The 20,029-nt window shown below is 58.1% G+C and overlaps 4 protein-coding genes across 5 annotated transcripts; 3 read left to right on the forward strand and 1 right to left on the reverse strand.

Annotated features, from left to right (window-relative positions):
• The first annotated feature begins 428 nt into the window (after positions 1–428).
• JDV02_007485 (Ubiquitinyl hydrolase 1) lies at positions 429–9,145 on the forward strand. 2 transcript variants are annotated; one of them, XM_047988982.1, is made up of 11 exons: positions 429–1,398; positions 1,447–1,612; positions 1,662–4,356; positions 4,430–4,787; positions 4,849–5,393; positions 5,453–5,562; positions 5,614–6,446; positions 6,505–6,556; positions 6,611–8,826; positions 8,887–8,943; positions 9,007–9,145. In XM_047988982.1, exons 1-11 carry the CDS (start codon positions 672–674, stop codon positions 9,102–9,104), a joined length of 7,857 nt encoding a protein of 2,618 aa, XP_047844981.1. In that variant the 5' UTR covers positions 429–671; the 3' UTR covers positions 9,105–9,145. The 2 variants fall into 2 exon arrangements, with proteins under 2 accessions (XP_047844981.1, XP_047844982.1); XM_047988983.1 differs by having other exon boundaries at positions 5,614–5,822; positions 5,877–6,446; positions 6,611–9,145.
• A 1,981-nt stretch (positions 9,146–11,126) lies between these two features.
• JDV02_007486 (uncharacterized protein) lies at positions 11,127–13,628 on the forward strand. Its single transcript, XM_047988984.1, has 2 exons — positions 11,127–12,444; positions 12,516–13,628. Exons 1-2 carry the CDS (start codon positions 11,696–11,698, stop codon positions 13,426–13,428), a joined length of 1,662 nt encoding a protein of 553 aa, XP_047844983.1. The 5' UTR covers positions 11,127–11,695; the 3' UTR covers positions 13,429–13,628.
• A 96-nt stretch (positions 13,629–13,724) lies between these two features.
• On the reverse strand, positions 13,725–14,963 carry JDV02_007487 (uncharacterized protein; the record flags this gene model as incomplete). The annotated part of the gene is made up of 1 exon (XM_047988985.1): positions 13,725–14,963. The coding sequence occupies one exon, from the start codon at positions 14,961–14,963 to the stop codon at positions 13,725–13,727; it is 1,239 nt and encodes a 412-aa protein (XP_047844984.1).
• Positions 14,964–15,203: 240 nt separating this feature from the next.
• On the forward strand, positions 15,204–18,534 carry AVO1 (Component of a membrane-bound complex containing the Tor2p kinase). Its single transcript, XM_047988986.1, has 3 exons — positions 15,204–15,370; positions 15,427–17,773; positions 17,886–18,534. The coding sequence occupies exons 1-3, from the start codon at positions 15,348–15,350 to the stop codon at positions 18,003–18,005; spliced, it is 2,490 nt and encodes an 829-aa protein (XP_047844985.1). The 5' UTR covers positions 15,204–15,347; the 3' UTR covers positions 18,006–18,534.
• The last annotated feature ends 1,495 nt before the right edge of the window (positions 18,535–20,029 follow it).

The following is a 20,029-nucleotide window of genomic DNA, read 5'->3' on the forward strand; positions in this document are numbered from 1 at the left end:
CGCTGTCACGGAGGCGCCTCAGGGACCCTCCCCTCCCGTCCCTTGTCATGCATGGCATGGCAACTGGAGCCCGTCCGCACCTCCCACGGCGCTCCTCCTCCTGCTGGACCCCCACCAACAGACCTCCAGCCTCCAGGGCTCTCGCGGCACCCGTCCCCGTCCCCATCACAGCTGCCACCTCACCTCGGGCACTTCAGTCTGGAGGTCGTGCCGACCTAGGTGGCCCCCTCCCCCGCCAACGTCGCCGAGGCGTCGCCAGGGTCGGGCTGCAAGTGCGCTACCCTAGTACTGGACGTAGTAGCACGAGGTACCACCCTCCACTGCCCCTCCACCCACTCGACGTCGCCCATTGTCCGGCGTCACGGTCCCACACAAGCATCGCGTCCCACCAGCCAATCCTGGTCCTCCAAAACTTACCTACCTCACACCTCTCATCATCTTCATTGCATCCGACATCACCAGCTCTGTTTCCCTTTCCCTCAGACCGCCCATCAACTATCATTCAGCCGTGACTCCCGGCCAGCTCCTCGTCCCGTCTCACGCCGATGCGCAGTTTGCTTAGTCAACACACATGTTAATTTTGCGCAGTCGCCGCCGAGACGGCTTTCACGACGCAGTGACGTCTTCGCACTTTGAAGCCTCCTGCCCCGAGCTCCCTCGACACAAGTCAGATGGCGCCGGACTCACCACCCTCCACATTCGCTCCCGAGCTGCCGGAAGTAGCCTCTTCCCCTGAGCATCCTTCAACCCGCCCTAATCCATTTGACGACGGTGACGTCTCGTCGCGCAAGCGCCGCCGCACCTCAGCCTCTGGATCCCCTGCAGCATCTCTCGACACCGCGAACCCAGTTCATGACGCCTCGAGCTCCACCACACTTGAGGGCGATCAGTCCTGGTCTGGAAGCACCATGGCCATGGACGAAAAGCCTACCATTCCACGCACACCGGAGCAACGACAGGCCTCCCCCGAACCGCCACCTAGCCGCGTGACCATCAATCTCCGCAGACGCTCAGAGTCAGGCTCGCCACCAGAGTCGCCCACATCCCTCGAGCCGACGCATTCCGGAATTGACCCCACGCTTCCGGACGCTGCTGAAATTCGGGAGAATGCACGAAACTCCGATGCAGAGACGACGGAGGAACTGCCTGCCGAATCTGGGAGCACGCCATCGTCAAGGCCTGGCACGAGCCCTGCTGTTGAGGTCATCCAAATCACCGAATCAGAGGAAGCCTATAGCGGTAATGATCAGGATATGGAGATTTCAGCTGCGATATCCGGCACTTCAGCGGTAGATGACACCCTGCTCATCGCCGATCCAACACCTCAGTTCCCATACCGTCAGCCATCTGAGCGACTGTCCGCGACAGTACAGCGCCTGACTGACTATCTTTCATCAAGTAAGTACTCGCAGATGTCTGGGTATGAATATACTAACATTCTGCTAGATAAAATTGTGGACGGCCACGTCTTCGACGACATCGTCACTTGGCTGAATGATTATCTCCAGTTTGCGAAACAGAAGGGCGCAATTGTCGTATTGGAGTCGAGGCTTATCAATAGAGACTTTTGGCAGTCATTCCCACAGATCATTGTCTGTCTCTTGCCGCGAAGGTAAGGCACTGCCTGGTCCTGAATGTCGTACTCCGCTGACGGTGTCCAGGTGGGAGCTCTTGAAACACCCAGTACTGAGGAACCGTCTCTTGAGCCTGTATACCGCATTCACACGGTTGATTGCACACAATATCGCACTCGATACAATTGCCCTACAAAGCATCTCATCTGCTGATGGCGCTTCAGCGCCGGCTATCTTTGCTCCCGCATACATTCAACAGCTTCGTAACACGGTGTCGTCCATCGACTACCAGCCCGACCAGATGAACGAGCCCGTGTCCGAGCCCGGCTGGAATCCTATCAACCTGGAACTTTACCTCTTCAGAATCTTGCATGACAGCACAGCAGGTTGTGCCGAGAGTCTTGCACAGCTCGTTGACGCGCTGGCCGGCGCCGTTTCTCGATGGCCGAAGCTGGCAGATCACCTGGCGCCTCTGAGCCTTGCCCTAACGGACTATACTCGCGCTGCGTTACGCGGCCTGAATGAGAGCCAAAATGAGGATAAACGCGCCAACGGCGATCTTGCCGTCTGCCATCAGATGATGGAAACAATGTCAACTGCCTTGATGGCGGTGATCGACAAGCACATCGCGAGCCTAAGCCCAGACTGTGCCAGTACAGCGATCCAGTGCCTCGCTGAAGTTCTGCCCATGTCTTTGCGCAGTGATAACCAGCAAGCAAAAGATCGATTCACGAAACACAGAGCTCGATACCCGACACTGGTCTTGAAGACTGTGTATGAAGCAATTGCGTGGGATTGGAAAGTGGATGCCTTGGAAAAGCTCGTTCGATCGAGTCAGATGAACATGCGCATGGCCGGCGTCACCACGTTGTGCACGCATCTCGTCTCCCTGTGGAAGCGTTTTAACGACGGCGTCGAAGACTGCAGCGTTGATGTGGTCGAGCACTTGGCCGAATACCTGCTTCATATCGGGCTTGTTGACTACATCCTCGGCGGCAGCTGCCATCCGGAAATCATAATTGAGTGTGCAAACGTCATCGGCTTTTTGGTTGTTACGAAAACCTACCGTGCGGAGCACTCCGATATGATATGGCACGGCTTGACATCAAGCCAGGATCCTCGTGTTGTGGATGCCCTGAGGCGCGTACTCACTACTATTTCGGCGCTGTTTGACCAGGCGGAGCTCTTGCACATCTGCAAAAGGTTTCAGTCACTTCCTCTGGAGCATTTCACGGTGTCGGTTCGAACTGCCCTGGACAATATCCTGGGTGAAATGATGCGCCGATGCAACGGGGATCATTCTACGCTTCCCTATTACCCATACGTCCTCTGCCTGCGTCTGCTGAGAGAGTCGTCTGCTATCTCTCATGAGTCCCAAATCGCGGATCAAGAGGTTCAGCGTCTCGCGATGCAAAAGTTCAAGGAACTCCTTGGCTACGGCCCCGATGCTGAAGGTCGGGCCCAGTTGTACCAGAGCTGTATCCATGACATTGCTTCCAAGTCTACCACAACATTGGGAAGCCTTTGGTGCCTTTCAATGGCAATACGCAATACGACGGTTACTCAGATGCAAGTCTTGGCAGAACACCACGACCTGGCGAGGTTGATTGTGGAGGAATTAGAACACGCTGAGCTCGCGGATCGATCCGGGGCAGGATGCGCCGTGTTTTCCGGCACCATCAACCATCCACGACGGGAGTTTGTGACCAACCTCATCCAGCTGCAGCCTGGATCTATCGACAATGATTTGGGAGCAAGACTATGGAATTTGCTCGTAGGGTCAGGGTCGGCCTGCCCAGATGACAGGCGCGCGGGGTGGCACATCATCCTCAGCGTGTCCAGAAGAACATCATTCCGCAACACATTTCTCGACACATGCTTTACATCTCTCCTGCCGAAACTACCAACAGAGTATCTCTGCGATGGGGTTCTCGAGTTCATCAAGGAGAAATTACAGTGCTTCTCTAACGAAGGCGGCACATTACTGGATGACGAGACCCATGTTGTCCAGACAGCGATCGAACAGCTCTGGAGACTGATACTAGAGGCAGACGATTCGACCCTTGTAAACCAAGCGATCGCAACGCTTGCCCTTGGCGTGTACTTGGAAGGCTGTTCTGTCGCCGGCCATCCGTTACCTCATGCACGGCGGATGCACCTTGCGCTCGTCGGTCGCTGCCTGAACCAGCTCAAGGGTGCCGCTGATACTCTCAAGCGATCTGTCGATGGTTCACCAAGCAGCGATGGCGATTCGATGATCATTGTTCTCTCCGAAACGGAGACTGCTAGACAGGAGCGCGTCTTTACTCGTTCTCTTCAGCTGCTCCGTTTCTTCCTCAAGAAATACCAGTCAAAGCCCAACTTTGCTGTGGCAGACCTGCGGTCTTACATGTCTAGAACACCCGATCCAGTCGAGGGAGACTCAGCGCAGCTCAAGTATCAATCCTTTGATGGCGACGAACAAACTGACATCATGCCATTGAATATTGGCAAATTGAACACGGTGTCGTCACTCCTTGCCACCCTTCGGGAAGAGACAGGGTTCGACAACTATCGTGCGTATTACCGAGGACGTCAGCTATTGCCGGCAGAAGGAGATAGTTGCAAGTCATTGCAAGAGCTTGACATTCAGGACGGCTTTATCATAGTCAAGCGGGAAGAGAACTATTCATCCTCGCCAGTGCGGATCAAGCCCGGATCGCTTCCGCTCGAGGTGGAAGTTCTGGCACACTTTGAGGAGCTCTGGGACTACCTTAGCATGGAGGAACGGATCGCAGAAGAGGTGAGTGGATCCCTTTATGCTTGGTGCCATATATGCTGCACTCGAACTCATTTTGTTTTCTAACGTGGTGCAGATCTATGACTTTGTGGTAAACATTCCAGCGGACGGCTACATCATGTCCCAATTTGATAGCGACTCGACGTCCTCTTACCGAGAGTTGTTCCTCCCCGGGCAGCCTTTCAAGTCTCTGTATGCCATCCATGCCCTGACGGAGTACGTCGAGAGCCCTCGTCGGACTACTGCAGCGGCTCCCCCAGCACAGAGCCCCGAGAGTAATGCAACGTTCAAAGTGCACGATGAGGTGCTCCACAGGTCTTTGCGCCTCATCATTCAGGCGCTGTCGGACCCGAGCGTCCTCGTGGGAACTACAACACGGCTCAAGATGCGGGTGGCGAGTGCTCTGATGCAGACTTTTGTCAAACTGACACAAGGTACGTTGGGCCAGATGATTTTCCTTCTTCCTGCTTTCTCCAGTCTACTAACAACTGGCAGGGACGCATCGGTGCATCGCATCTGAAGCCGTCTGCAATCCCGTCAACGGGCCAGCTCCTAAGCGCCTCTTCGAGCTATTATACAATGCTCTTGAATGTCAAGGCGACGCGGGCTTGCCGCTGATTGCGAGCACATGTGTCGCGATTTTACGGCTTGGCCAGTCGGATCAGAATTTCTGGGCTAATATGGCCCAAGAGCCAGCCTTCCATGACCTCATTCAGACTCTTGTTCTTTACGACCCGAGAAGGGCGGTAAGAATGACGGCTGTGGAGCTTCTGGAGAATTTTGTGGACGCGGACGCCCCTCCGTATGACGACAACGAGGACCGAGCCACATCGTCTGAAGACCCGGCAGTTCATGGCCTTGCCCAATACCTGTGGCCGGTAGTCTCAGAGCTCATACGCGATGCTGTTCAGCTTCCCGACCAGTGCCATGAGCTATTCAAGCTCCTGAAGAAGCTTTTGGTACATTTGGGTGGACAGATTGACCTGGGGCGGCTGGCGTCGCAAATCAGCCGACTCTTGTTAGAGCATGGAACCACCGAGGTAGGCGCTGAGCCATTCCGAAATACGACTGAATTCATAGCTAACAGGTGTGGAATCAGCACATGTCGGATCAAGACCCACACGACCCTGTCATCGCTGGCCTAGCAGCCCTGCTGCTGTTGTGTCTCAACGAGGATTCTGCTTTGGTCGCATCCGCGATATGGCCTGAGTGCGTTGACATCCTTACTCCGATATGACATTTGCCGCTGACGACGTGTAGAAAATTCATTCGTCACCTTTTCACACGACATCTGTTCCCTGAGCGGGTCAAGGAAGGTTCCCTTTCAGTATCGCGAATCGTCCTGAACACAGACACTCGAGCGAAGCTATACGAGATTATCTATCGTTTCGCCAGCCAAGACTGTGATGAGCTGCATGAGGTATTGGATTTGCTCAACCAGCTTGTGCCTTTCTTCGAGGACGATAACGGTTCGTGGTTCTCGTTCCAAAATTTGCCTTTACTTACTCACCATCGAGTACAAGACGAGCCGTACCTCTACGATCTCCCCCAGCAATTCGATCGGTTCAAGGCTCTTCGTGCACCTTGCGGTTATGCTGGACTCCGAAATTTATCCAACACGTGCTATCTCAACGCCTTGCTAACGCAGCTGTACATGAACCCGAGCTTTCGGCAATTCATCTTGAGCGTGAACACAGAGGATCCAAGCGATACCCAGGAGCTGCTGTTCCATACTCAGAATGTCTTCGGTTATTTGCAGGAGAGCTATCGCCGCTACGTCGATCCAATAACCTTTGTCAGTGCCATCAAGACCTACGACGATACGATGATCGACATTTACAATCAGATGGACGTCGATGAGTTCTACAACTTACTGTTCGATCGGTGGGAGGGCCAATTCCCTCTAGCTGAAGACCGCAAGCAACTCAGATCCTTCTACGGCGGACAGCTGGTACAACAAGTCAAGTCCAAGGAATGCGAACATATTTCTGAGAGGCTTGAGCCATTCTCGGCGATCCAATGCGATATCAAAGGGAACGGCACCTTGGAAGAGAGTCTCCAGGCGTATGTGGGCGGTGAAGTTATGGATGGTGGTAAGGAACCTGCCCTGCCGTCTTGCTCATTTTTGGGAATCTGCTGATAAATTTTCAGACAACAAGTACAAGTGTTCCACGTGCGACCGACACGTCGCTGCCGTCAAGAGGTACGAGATCCAGTCCCCAATCACTACCCCATACATATGCTGACATTGAGGCAGGGCCTGTCTGAAGGACGTCCCCGACAATGTCATTTTTCACCTGAAACGTTTCGATTTCAACCTGCGGACCCTTCAGCGTAGCAAGATCAATGATCGCTTCTCCTTCCCCCGCAAGATCGACTTGCGGCCTTACACCATGGAGCACCTAAGCAATCCAGATGCTGCTGCAGAAGAGGATATTTTCGAGCTCGTTGGAGTTCTTGTTCATACGGGCACGGCCGAGTCAGGTCACTACTACTCGTATGTCAGGGAGCGACCCTGTACTCCTGGCGTTGACAGCTGGGTTGAGTTTAACGACGACATCGTAACGCCATGGGATCCGTCGCACCTAGCAAACGCGACGTTCGGTGGCCCTGATCACCGAGCCGCATTCGACGGCAACGGTATCATTTACGACAAGGCGTATAGCGCTTACATGCTTTTCTACCAGCGATCGTCATCGCTAGAGGCGCAACAGAGTGTAATGACCACTCAAAACCTATCCACTCCATTACGCGTCGAGGTACCGGGTCCTCTGCAGGAGCACATCGTGGCGGAGAACACAGTCATTTTGAAGCGTCATTGCCTTTTTGACCCATCTCACACTATGTTTGTCCACAGCTGTTTCGCCCGTGGCAAGCAGATGGAGAGGCAATTCGCCTCGCTGGAAGATCGAGGTCACGAGCTGCAAAGCCTTGCCGTGGAGGTGGCGCTGTCACACCTGGACCAAATCGTTTCGCGCACCAAGGACACGCCCTTCTTCGTCCCCTACTCGAAAACGCTTCAGGACGCAGTTTCCGACTGTCCCAAATGCGCACTGGAACTCATCGAGTACTTCTTGCTGCGGCATTCGGCATATAGGGCACTGATTCAGCGAAGCCCCGAGCAGCACGTCAGGGCGTTTGCCGGCGAAATCATGATTCGTGCTGTCAAGAAGATCGCCGAAGAACTGCCTCAGGTCTACAATGGCGATAGCCACCACGTGATAGATGCTGCATCAATCGCCGACGGACTCGACCCTGACGACATGTCTAGGCACAGCAGCCTTGCGCCAGATGGCGATGTCGCGAGGCAGCCGGTGTTGCGGGGAATGGTCACGCTGCTTAATTATCTATGGCAGTTCTTCCACCTCCATCTTCGCTCGTGGGATGAGGTCTTTGGCACCATGCTAGCGTTCTCGAAGCTCGGACCGCGCGAGGCCGTTGCGCTCCTCTCTGAAGACTTCCTCGAGCGGCTCCTGCGCATCATCACCGCCGACACGTCGAGCCATCTGGCCGCAAACTATGCTCGCATGCTCACCGCCATTCTCCGACGAGGCAACAGGGCACCGTCGTATTCTGCCATTATTTGTCTCATCGACCACCTCATGTCGCAGCTGCATCCTACCTTCGGTGCCGAGTTCATCATCGAGGATGCCTCGGATCGACTCGACCAGGAGACGCCTGTTCCCTGGACGTCAGAGGAGGTTCAAATTATACACGACGAGCCGGTTGGCCGCGTGGGCAGTCTCTTCGTGGAGAAGGTTTTGTCCATCGACCAAGCCCGGGAGGCCACGAGGAGCATCGTGAGCCGTTTGACCACCATGGGTTCATATATGGAAGTGAAGGTCCTGGAAACCCTGAGCCGCAACACACAGATTGATTCAGTGAATCCGCACTTCGAGGCTTTCCTCAAAGGGGCTGAGCGATATATCGAAAGCACCCGCGCGACGAAGCACGTGGAACTCCTCATCCGCCACATCTGCGATCAAGCCCGTAAGTCGCAGAACTATGAAGGGGCAGCGTTACTCTCCTTCATGCGGTTCGCGATGCGCTCACAGCAACCCGACGAAGCGGCAGCCGAGGCCAGAAGGTTGTACTGCCGTGACCTGATTCCCTCATGGGCACCATATCTGCTGGTGTATCCCGACACAGACACAAGACACGACGCGGAGCAGCTTATCGAAAAGGAGATTTTTGAGCAGCGGTTTGCGCGTGCGTCCGCAGGGGACGAGGACACTGGCGAGTTAGACAACACCGAAAGCTTGATAGCCGTCGAGTCGTTGGATGAGGTAATGCACCAACTGGCGACACAGTGTCTCGTGTACTTGCGCGAGGCGCACATCAAGCGTCGAGTTCGGATCGAGCGCCAGGCGGCCTACTGCATACTTCGAGTGGTGGGCAAATGCGCACCGCAGCCGGGAAGCGCGCAGGAAACCAGACTCGATGACGACATCATGTTCTCGGCGATACAGAGCGGTATGCGTTCTTTTGCCCTGTGGCCTGCTGGTGTCGTGGACAGTTCTGACAATGTCGCAGAGATTGTTGAGCCTCTGCAGCGTCTTATGGTGGATGAAGTGGATGATGACGTCTCGGGTGAGTCTGACTCTCTAGTGACTGCGTCCAAGGCACGACGGCATATGGACTGACAAGCCAAAGATTGGGAGGGTTCGTGCGCGTCATCGGAAGCCATGGATGCCAACGTGGGTATCTCCATGGAAGCAGTTGGCCAGTTTAACGAACCAGACATGGCATGATGCTTGTCGCGGCGCGAGGGCATGTATTGGGGGGGCAGAGGGTGGGTGAGGGCTGATTTTGAGCAAGGCGTTCAGGGCCGTTTCATGGCACCAGCTTGTTTTACGCAGAGCCGATGGTGTAGACAGGGAAACCAAAAGTGCGGCTCAGTCGACAAGGCGTGCATTGCAACGGAGCATGGGCGCATTGTTGCAACGACTTTACGAAGCGACGGCCAGCTTGCATGGGCGACATCAGGATCAGCTAGGCTGATGTGGCTGCCACTCCAGATGAAGGACAGGAGGGCCTCGGTGGCAGCGAATCCAATGCAATGGGCTGGCGCCGAGTCTATGAATATATCTTATTACTTCGAACCCCGTGACGGCAACGGCGCGTGCAAGTGCGCCAGAACACTGACTTGAGCATGAGGAGAAGGAGACTTGGGTAGACGTTCCATCCAGAAGAGTCGGCGCCCAAGGTGGCACATTTGCAAGTTGTGCGAAGTGTCGATGCGTTTGGCATGTCTTTGCGCACAGTGAGACAGTTGGAGCGTCTTGCAAATGTATGTAATCAGTCAGTGGTGATGGAGGCGTTCAGCTACGTGCAGCTATTTTGGGGAGAACCAATCACGCGGGGCGGGTTGGCGCCGTGAAGGTCTGAAGCACGGCAGACTAAAACTAAAACTGCGGCCAGGCAGTTTTTGATGACAGCCGACGCACCCGATGGATGTCTTCTGACGACGACGGAGAGGGAGGGATTGGCATCAGTAGCCGCCGACCACCGCGACCTACCCGCGGCCGCATGCCGACCCGGGGCAGCGGTCGGGCGGGGGTGACGAGGACCGCGAGGCTTGCAGTAGCCCCGGGGCCCGACGAAGAAGACGCGGGCAGCCAGCCAGTCCAAAGAGCAATGGGGGGTTGGTGGTGGTGAGTGGCCGTGGACCTGCAGATACGGTGGCGTCCAATGCCGCATGGGCGGGCCCTGTGATGATGGGCAACAACGACGACGGCGGCGGCGGCATGGACGAGAAAGGAAGGGCAGCCACTACCAGACTGTGCAGCGACATGGTTCTCACGAAAGGGGAAGAAGAAGGAGGGGCCGGCAGTCGGGCTGCAGCAGCAGAGACAGCGCAGCGGTGAAAATAAAAGGGGGGGGGGGGGCACAAGAGGAGGAGAGGACGGATGGACAGACGGTCCATTTCACCATTGGACGAGAAACGCTGTCAGAGAGTGAAGGTGTGCATCCGTCGCAAAAAGAAGCGTCTTCCGTTTTATCCACGTCTTGTTTGGCGGGCGTAGTACTACCTTAGTAGTCTCTCTTACAATCATGGTAGCACGTACTTCGTATACTGTACAGTAGTAGTTATACAGTATACGTATTAAAATAGCACGAAACGCGCTTGCTCAAGTGCGCGCGCGGAGGAAGGAGGGACGAGGGGGGAGGGGGCGCGTTTCGGGCCAGTACGCCGCGTGCGGGAGAAAAAAAACACAGCTCCATGTTGCTTTGTATAGCTACTAATGGGTGGATGGATGAATGAATGGACGAGGTATGCCTGCCCGCCGCCGCCGCGGGTGAGAGGGAAAGAGAGAGGGAGAGGGAAGAAAGGAGGCGCTTGCCCACTGCGGCGGGAGTGCAGTCTATTTGCATCGATTGGGGGGGTATGTACTGTACATACGGGCATTGTGCATTATCAGAGAGCCAACTACTATTGCTGCGCGAGGGAGGGGATGGTGAGAAATAATGAGATGTTATAATAGAAGGTGGGCTGGGGTGGTGCCGCTCTCAATGGAGGCGTTTGTTTCAAGAACGAGGAGAAAACTCCACTGCGATGCTACTGCTCGCGTGCCGTAAAAAGTGCAACAAGGCAACAACTAACTTGGTACTGTAACGCACTCGTCAGTCACCAACACCTCACCTTTCTCGCTGCCAAAAGTACGTACCAGGTTCCCACATACAGGCACAGACGACGCACGCACGTGGGGGGCGGCGGCGGCGGCGGCGGCGACGCAGACGCAGACGGGCAAACTCGCATCCTTTTTATTTTTCTTTAACCCATCCAACAATCGTTTTTCTCCTGTCTTGTCTATAACTACTAACCACTACAGTACGACGTACTGTTATATACCTACCTACCTTCCCAACGGCGTCCGCCCTCCCCCCTTCCTTGCCTTCACCATCCAACATCGTTCTAGGACAGGGACGCGCGGGTTAGGGCAACGACAACCTAACAAGCCCCCCCCGTCCTGATCCTGTGTTTGTTCCTTCCTACCCTCCCGACTGGGCGACTTGGCATACCCGTCTCGCTGGATTCGCTCGCCTCATCCACACCTCAATTGCCGGCTGGTCGTCCGCCCGGCACCTTTGCCTCCATCCTTCCATCCTTCCATTGTCGCGGCAGAGGCGGCGACCCCTGGAACACGGACACTTGCCCTCTTGGGAGCAACAAAAGGGGCAGTCAGTCAGAGACCCGCGTCCGGCAAACGCATGACAGGGCCTGACCAACAGCGCGCTCGTCGGGCTGTGTTGCTTCGAGAAGGAAACGACCAGAAGGCGGGGGCCAAGGGGAGGGACGCAAAGCCTACGGAGTAGTGTACCTGCAGAGTACATATCGTAGATGTCGGTCCTGCTGCCCTCGTCGTCGTCGTCGTCGTCGTCGTCGGGATCCGAAGCCACCCCTGCGCTGGCGACCTCGTCAGCCGCGTCGTCGAAGCATCACGCTCGCAGCATGGCGCTCAAGGAACACATTTCGTCACCGCTCGAGGCTGGGCCCTCGGTGCTCGACGCCCACCACCTCCCGCCTCACCTCGTACCAGCGCTCGAGCACGTCGCGGGCCGCCTCGCGCGCAAGGCCCTTCACCTGACCCTCGTCGTCGTCCGTAAGGACTACCAGCTGCCCGCCGTCGCGCTGCCGTACGGCTCTCCGAGCTTGACCTGGCCCGTCACACCCGTCATATCTCCGAGCGCCGGTGCCGGCGCCAGCCCGGCGTCCAAGTTCACGCTGACGTCCGTCTCGGCCGGGATTAAGGGGCTCGTCCGGTCTCGCTCGCGCGCCAACCTCGTCGAGCTAGCGCGACACCACCGCCACGACCACAAGCATAGCGGGAGTTCCCTATCGTCGCCGAGGTCTGACACCTCCCTCCGGTCATTGAGAGCGAGGTGGCCGTTGTCCCCGACGACTCCGCTCCTGTCGTCGCCTCCGCCCATGACGCCGTGCACAGCAACGTCGTCGGCCACGGGCACATCCGATGATCTCTATGCCCAGCCCTTTGAGCTGCGGCTCATGCACGCGCCGGATCTGCCGCTCCGGGCCCGGAAAGACCTGCACTCTGCTCTCACCAAGGCGGACAAGAGGTTTCCTACAAGGTGAGGCGTTGGTCCCCATTCCCAGGCGCCAGGTCAACTGACGAGCACGTGGCTGACGAGTCCTCCAGCAGAGGGGCAGAGCTATCACCGGCGCAAAGTCCTGCGGCGTACGGCCTGCCTGGTGCCCTGTTCAATGCGTCCCTGCTGCAGAACGAGATCCTCTTCTCCACCGAGGGCCTCACCCTCGTGGCCCTCGACCACTTGTACAGCGTCAAGAGCGCGCTGTCCGTCTACTCCAGCACACGATCGCTGTTACGGCTCGAGGACGCCGTCGATGAGCTGCGTCGCTTCGTGCTGGCTGGACGCGGTGCCAAAATCTCAAAGGCCGACCTATTGCGCAGTTATGACTGGCTGGGCGTGAGCAGCACTGCCGTGGAAGATCTCGATGCCATGTACCGGCGGGCGTACGGCGGGCCCGAGCGCGCCGGTGCCATTGCCGGCATGCCGAGTCCGCTCCCACCACCGCAGGTCTCGAGAGCAGCGAAAACGGCGGTTCTGGAACCCGTCATTTGGTCTCAGAATGATGACTATATCTGCGACATGACGGGGGAACCGTGGGTTCCGGACCTGGACGTCGAGGAGAGCATGATTGGCGTGGCCATCACAACTCCTGAGCCGGTCAGGACATGTCTTCCTGCACGAGGCCCTACACTGCGGCTGCAGACGAAGTTTGAAACGTCACCACTTCCCCCCAGGCGTGCGGCCCGAGACGACGGGGCCTATGATGGGGAGCTCACGGCCAGACCGGTTGATGAGCAGCGGGCGTTTGTCCTTGGCCCCTACAGTAACAATCCATCTATCGATCAGATGCTGCTCGGCGCGGGCGGTGGCATGAAAGGCATCACACCCACGAATTGCTATCCCAGGGCGGTAACGCCGAATCAGTATGATGAAGTTTCACCCATCACACGCAGCGAATGGGGCTTCCTGGTACTGGACGATGCGTTCAAGAGCGGGCGCATGGTGGCCGTCGAGACGTGCTGATGACGCGGGAAATGCGCCATTTGCTTGTTCGTGCGGTTCGTTGGAGGTGGCACCCATGCCCAAAGCTGATGACGAAGGTTAACGATGCTTATGATTATGACCCTGGCGAAATGCCCTATGGTGAGCCCGGGCCGCACTGCTGAGTCGATCGCCTCCGTATAGGTCCTGTGCGCATACATGTCCTTGGATTGAGACGCGGCAGCATAGACACGATTTTCCATTCTGGAAGAGAAATTGCGCATTTGGGTATCGTTCTTGAACTCTTGGTCGTGACCGCTTCGTAGACACAAACCCCATCACCATCCATATTTGCTCGACGCTTCTTTGCGATTGCTCTTCCCCCTAGCGAAACTATCCTCGAGCGCCTCGCGCTGGTTGTGCACGTTCTGCACCAGCTGGCGCAAGCTGTGCTTACCGCCGCCCTGGATGGAACGCACGGGGTTATGTGTCTGTTGTTCGCCGGCGGCACGCAGCTCCTCATTGTGCCGATACTCGTCGTCCATGTTGAAATTCTTTACGCTAGTGGCCGTCTGGGCCGCGGCGAGGCCCCGGCCGAAGAGCTCGCGCCGCGCCGCAGCCGAGAGATTGAGGTCGTCAGCGATGCTGTCGAGGGACTGGCCGGCGGTGGACGAAGCGTGCGGCGCCGTGGTCGCAGAGGGTCCCGCGTATGCGTCGCCCGCGAACTGCGCGTAGTAGTCCTCGTTGGACGTCTCCGGGGTGGCGAATAGCGGCTCGTATGCGCCGCTTGATTTCGGGGCGTCTGTCGAGAAGACAGGCTCCTCAGCGTGTAGCGAGAATAGAGACACTTTTTGCGGCGCTGACGCGGGGGCAACCTGCGATCCTGCGCTGCCGTTTGGTTGGGGTCGTTCCGCGTCATCGGACGTAGGCAGCGTTGACGCCGCCGGAGCCGCCACTGCAACCGTCTTCTTCTTGTTGGGCTTTCGTGAGACGGACAGCGGCTTGAACATGAGCGGCTTGCCGACCAGCTTGACCTCATCTGCGGGTTTCTGCCCCTGCGGTATCGACGGCTCGGCGGGTCGTTTCGGCGGAGGCAAACTCCCCCCGGCGGCCGCTGGCGTCTCGATGCCGTCTGCCGTGTTGCCATCCGTCCGCGACTCTTCTATTTCCCTGCTAAAGCCAGGTTCTGCGCTCGTCTTGAGAGTTACGACGGGCCGCGATTGCCCCGGCGTGGAGGAGGCGGAGGTGGCAGGCTTCGACACCGCGGCGTTGCGAGCGTTCTTGGGCGCGGGGAGGAACGAGTTGAAGCCCGAAAAGCGTCCGCCGCCGGCGCCGCTGGTGCGAGCACGCTTCGCTGGTGGCCCGTCGCTTGACTGCGCTTCGTCGGCGCCGGCGTTGTGGTTGCTGCTGCTGGCGGCCTGTGGCAGGTTTACGACGATTTTACCTGGGTTGGATCGGTCGACGACTTTCTGAAAGGGCTTCTTGGTCCCCGGAGCCTTCTGCGGGGGCGCCTTCTTAGGGGCAGCCTCCGATTCGGAGCCGGACGACTCGGACTCGGAGTAGTTGACTAGGCCCATGGTTGCGGGTGTTGAGGGGTGCGAGCTGTCGTGACGAAGTTGAAGTTTACGCGTTGGGCTCAGAAGGTTCCATTTCTTTGATGTCGCCCGACTGACGTTGGCCTAGTGGGGCGCTGGGTGCTGTGGCTGGTTGGCAGTGGAGTGGACGCGCCCCAGCGGCAGCAAACCCGTCTGCGCTAGGCCGGGGGCTCTGCTCGCTGATGAGGCGCCCTGGCTTCGATACCCCACGTTCATCTGGCAACGTCCAGCTCCAGACCAGACCTCATACATCACTATACAGTCGCACCCTTTCTCCCTTTCCCCGTCCAACGCACGACTGCAACCGCGGCCCCACGAGATATGTAGCCCGCTGCTTTGGAGAGCCCCTTCTCCCAGCCCAGCGCCATGTCCGTTATTCAACTTGACGAGTACCTTGCCCCGACTCCCTTGAGAAGCAAGATCAAGTGCTGACCACGCTTCCCAGACTTGTGTCATACCAGCTGCGGACGAGCTATCTGAACGAGATTGCCGATGGTGTTGGAGAGCGTTTACTCACGATAAATGACGGCTTCCTCAACTCGGCGCCGTTCAAGGCCGCCGGATGGCGGCCCAACTCGTCGCACATCAAGCGGACGCACTCGCCCCCGATCCCGACGGCTGTTGCCTCCGAATACTTCCAGGCTCCCCGCCAGGTCGGACACACGCTTGAAGATGGCGAAGAGGACGGCGGCATGTTGACGGGTGGCGGTGCCGACACCATGGGTCCGGGCATGGCGATTAAGAGGCGCAGGCGCCGGGAGCAGATGGAGGAGGACGACAGCAGCGACCTGAGCGACGAGAGTGACGAAGAGCATGAGCAACGAGCAGCCCAGCAAATAAAGTTCTCCAAGATGCCGGTCCGGCAACGCGCTGGATCGTCGCCCATCCAGGCATCGCATCTCAAGCAGCAGCAGCAGCAGCAGCAGACATCACCCCGGATACCACGGCGAGGCTCACAGTCGGCGCTGGAGACGGTCCGCGAGAGGCCGCGGCGCGACACCGTCACCAGCAGCGAGATATCATCCGAGAATGAATTCGACCTCCCTGCGGCGCATAGGCACCGAGAGGCGGCGCGAGCTGCCGCCAAGGCGGTGAGGCTGCAAGACAGGATCAATGAGGAGCCGACGCCCGCCTTGCAGAGGGCGGACACGACCCTTTTGCCTGAGGAGGAGGAGGATGAAGACGACTCGGATGAAGGCTCGGAAATGTCAGGAGACTACGTCGGGAGCATAGACTCGGCGTCCATCCTGGAAGGCGTGGAGAATCCAATGAATCCTTCGCCCACGCAACCAGTCATCGGAACACCACCCAAGAACTTTACACGGCAGTCTACGATTCGCAAGTCGAACGCACCACCGAAACCCGTGACCCTCGAGGCATTACCGCCGCCACGGCCGATGAGCACCATTCGGCCGATGAGCATGGTGCAGCCGCAGAGCCTGCTCTCGGCCGCGCTCAAAGCCAGGGAGCACAAGTCGTCGGTGCCGTTCCAAAAGTTTGCGCACTTTAGCGGCCAGGGAACCCAGGGCTCCATCAACGTTCGCATCTACGCTCCCTTTTCTAAGACGGCGGGCAAGCCCTTTGAGGTGCTCATCAGGCCGCGCGTCCAGGACGGGCAAAACGCGGAGCGGGTGGTAACGGTGGCGGATCTCATCGGCCTCAGTCTCTACAGATACAACGAGGAGAAGAGGGAGCCGCAGATCCCTGCCAAGAAATTCAGCATCAACTGGTGGACACTACGCATGGTGGAGGAAGGAGGCGAGGTGGACGACGACTTTCCCCCCTTTGAGAGAACGAAGCCCCTCAGCGCGTTTACAACGGTCAACAACGCCAGCGCTCGTGGAGGTGGGAGGTTGCGGTCCAACTCGTCGGCCTTTGACGAGTTCGCCTTGGTGCCGGCCACCGAGGACGAGTATGAGGAGAACAAGGCTCTCACGCCGCAAGAGGACGGCGGCGAAGAGGAGGAGGCGCAGCAGGCGACGCGCACGAGTCAAGACGGCGACGCTGCAGCGCGGAACGCACCGACTCCGGCGGCGAACCTGTCGGCGGCCGATGCGCAGGCTCGCCCACGGCAGAACCCGATCGTCTTCACGACGTACCGGTCAAACACGCCGCTCGCCGACGCACCGCAGGCGCCGGCAGCGGCGCCCAACATGGTGCGGGGCCAGCACAAGCTACTGCGAATCCACATCATGTCGGCGGACACAACGCCGGGGCAAATGGTGACGGTGGACGTGACGACGGACACGTACCTGGCAGAGGTGCTGGACCTGGTTTGTCGAAAGCGGCAGCTCGACAAGGCCAACCACGTGCTCAAGCTACCGGGATCGGGAGCGGTCGTGATGATTGATCGGCCAGTATCGTCCATTGGCAACGTGTCGGACCTTGAGCTGTACCGGAGGCGGTTTGCGACGGACGGCCCGCTGAGCATGACAGGCTCTCCCAGCAGCGCGTCGCCCAAGTCGGTACCGCTGGGAGACAACGCGGGCTCGGGCGGACGCCGGGCCAAGCTCAAAGCTCAGATGCTGGGGCCGCACCCGCTGGCGCGGGAGGCGCTCAAGCAGGATGAGCTGGCGAGCGCCAACCACAAGAAGTACACGGTGTGGCGGAAGCAGCCGATGCGCATCGTGGGCATGAGCGAACGAATCCTGGTGATTGACGGTGAGTACATCCACATCGTGCCGGCGTCGGGCGGCAAAGCGGTGCACGACGGCAGCGGGAAGACAACGACGGTTCACTTTAGCAACGTGATCGGGTGCAAGGTGCCGCGGAAGCACCCGACCAACGTCAAGGTACGCGCGTCCTTTTTCTTCTTTCCCGGCTTGTTCTTCCTTTTTGTGCGAAACATAACGCCCTTTGGGATGGATGGGTGAGCGGCTGACAAGGCTGTAACGCCAAAAATAGCTCGTCATATACAAAGCGACGGAGAGCAAGCGGTACGACTTTGAGGCTCGAGGCGCAGACGAGGCGGCGGAGATTGTGGCGGAGCTCAAAAAGGGCATCTCGCCGTACCGCGAAGTGTGAGAGTGTGGGGGGAGCGGGCAATCGATGAACAGGAGCCGCATTTAGAAACACGGGATCGGCGGGGTCGCTGTATTACAAGTTACTGCGAGGCCGGCACTGTACTGTGCAGCATGGTCAAACATTGCAAGTGTGTCTTGATAAGTCGGCACGCGAGGCGTGAGCTGGTGTGAGTGTGCGTGGGGTCGGTGGGAGCGGCGTCGTGTCGTGGGCGCGCCAACTGTGGCTGAGGTCCTGGGGCTTACGTACTCGGTGCGTACGTACGCAGACGACGCCCGAGTCGTCGTGAGACAAGCAGTTGGCAGTGGATGGGGGTTCGTGGCAGCTCTTGTGTCGTCGAGGACGGGCGGCGGCAGCAGCCATGGCGACGAGCCCGGCCGCACATGCGTATCGGCCCGGCAAGGCGGCACGTAGAATCGAGAAAGCTTGGAGCCACGGAGGACCAGGAATTAGCGAGCGAGCAAACGAACCAAGCAGCAAGGAAGCAAGCAAGCGATGGAGCAGAATCTCCAATCTATGATGTCGCGTGCCCGCTGGTCTTCAACTATTGAAACCTGCTTATTAGTTTCTCTCGGCTTTGGTGAGGAGGAGGGTGGGGGTTGGGAGGGAGCTTGTTTGGCTCGTGGGGAGCTTGGCCTACGAAAGACCCGGGTCTCAATGACGACGGTCCCGCGATCATATTTTCCTGGTCCGCCATGGCCGCCAAGATGTGCGAAGTCGCTACCAAGTACGTACTTAGTGGTCGTGTGCTTTCGACCAGCACACCGACGACCGACTGGATCGATGCCAGCGCCCATCCGGCCCAGCCCTGCCGGGATACCGGGGGGCTTTTGCAGTAGTACCAGTAGTACTAGTTGCGCACGAAGTGTGGGAGCAGGCGCAACGACTTGCATATCCGCCTTGCCGTCGTCGTCCACCTCCGAGACGGTAAGGGGCGCCATGCAGCGCGCGCCGTGGCCGGCTTATGATATTCCTTGCAGGCTGAGACGGGCCCGGGAAGGGGTGGACGTGGTTCTTTCTCACCCCGTTCTCTTCGCACCTTCTCGTCGTTTATTTCCTGATTGGGGCAACACGCTACGGGGAGAAGGGAAGGAGGGGGGGGGGGGGGGGGGGGGGGGGGGGGGGGGGGGGGGGGGGGGGGGGTTCCAAGGATGGAGGATTAGTCGTCGGTGTGATTGTTTACTCTCCTCGGGGGTTGATCGGTTGCCTGTCAGCGTTTGCTGATTTTTGTTCATGCGGCGAGATGCCAGTAAAGGCAAGTGTAGTAGGCAAGGCACTTTACAGGTATCAAAACAATATCATTCTGGCACCTGCTGGTACCCAATCCACGTTGTCTAGCTGAGGCATACACAATATACAATGCACACACAGTCGGGACGGGGGGGCTGCATCTCGGCGGACACAGACACGCACACACAACCCCCCTACTATTTCCGCTCTGCCTGCCGCCCGCCCTACTAATTTGTGTGCCCAGAACCTCTCTGTCCCTGCGTCGGCGGCGTCGTCGTCGTCGTCATGCCTACCTTAGCCAGCTGAAGAAATATATTGGTACGTACTTGGCACGGTAAGTGGAAACGTTTCTCTACCAAGGTACAGTACATATACGTATCGTCATTGACCCCCCTTGTCCCGACAGGTTGGCATGGGGGCATGGCATCCCTCCCAAACCTTGCGGCACGCCCGCTCAAGCTTTTCCCACCGTTGCTGCCCGCTCCTCTTCGTCCCATCTGGAGCCGACCGGGCCTGGCAAGTACGTAGGTACGAAGTAGGTGCCTGCTGCAGTCCAGTGCTACTCCGACGTAAACCCAGCGGCGGGATCCACAGTGACGCAACGCAACCCCCCGGCGACCCGTGGCTCAGCTGCCATATCCAGCCAGCCGGGGTTCATCACTACCATCCATTGAACTAGCACTAGCGCACAGAGAGAGAGAGAGAGAGAGAGAGAGAGAGAGAGATGAGGTGAGAGCCGGCTGGCTGATGCCGTCAGGGTTGGGTCCGGCCGGGCATCGCCCGCTCTCGGTCTCGGC

This window comes from Purpureocillium takamizusanense, chromosome 7 (genome assembly GCF_022605165.1).
Source record: "Purpureocillium takamizusanense chromosome 7, complete sequence".
In the NCBI taxonomy this organism is placed as follows: Eukaryota; Fungi; Ascomycota; class Sordariomycetes; order Hypocreales; family Ophiocordycipitaceae; genus Purpureocillium; species Purpureocillium takamizusanense.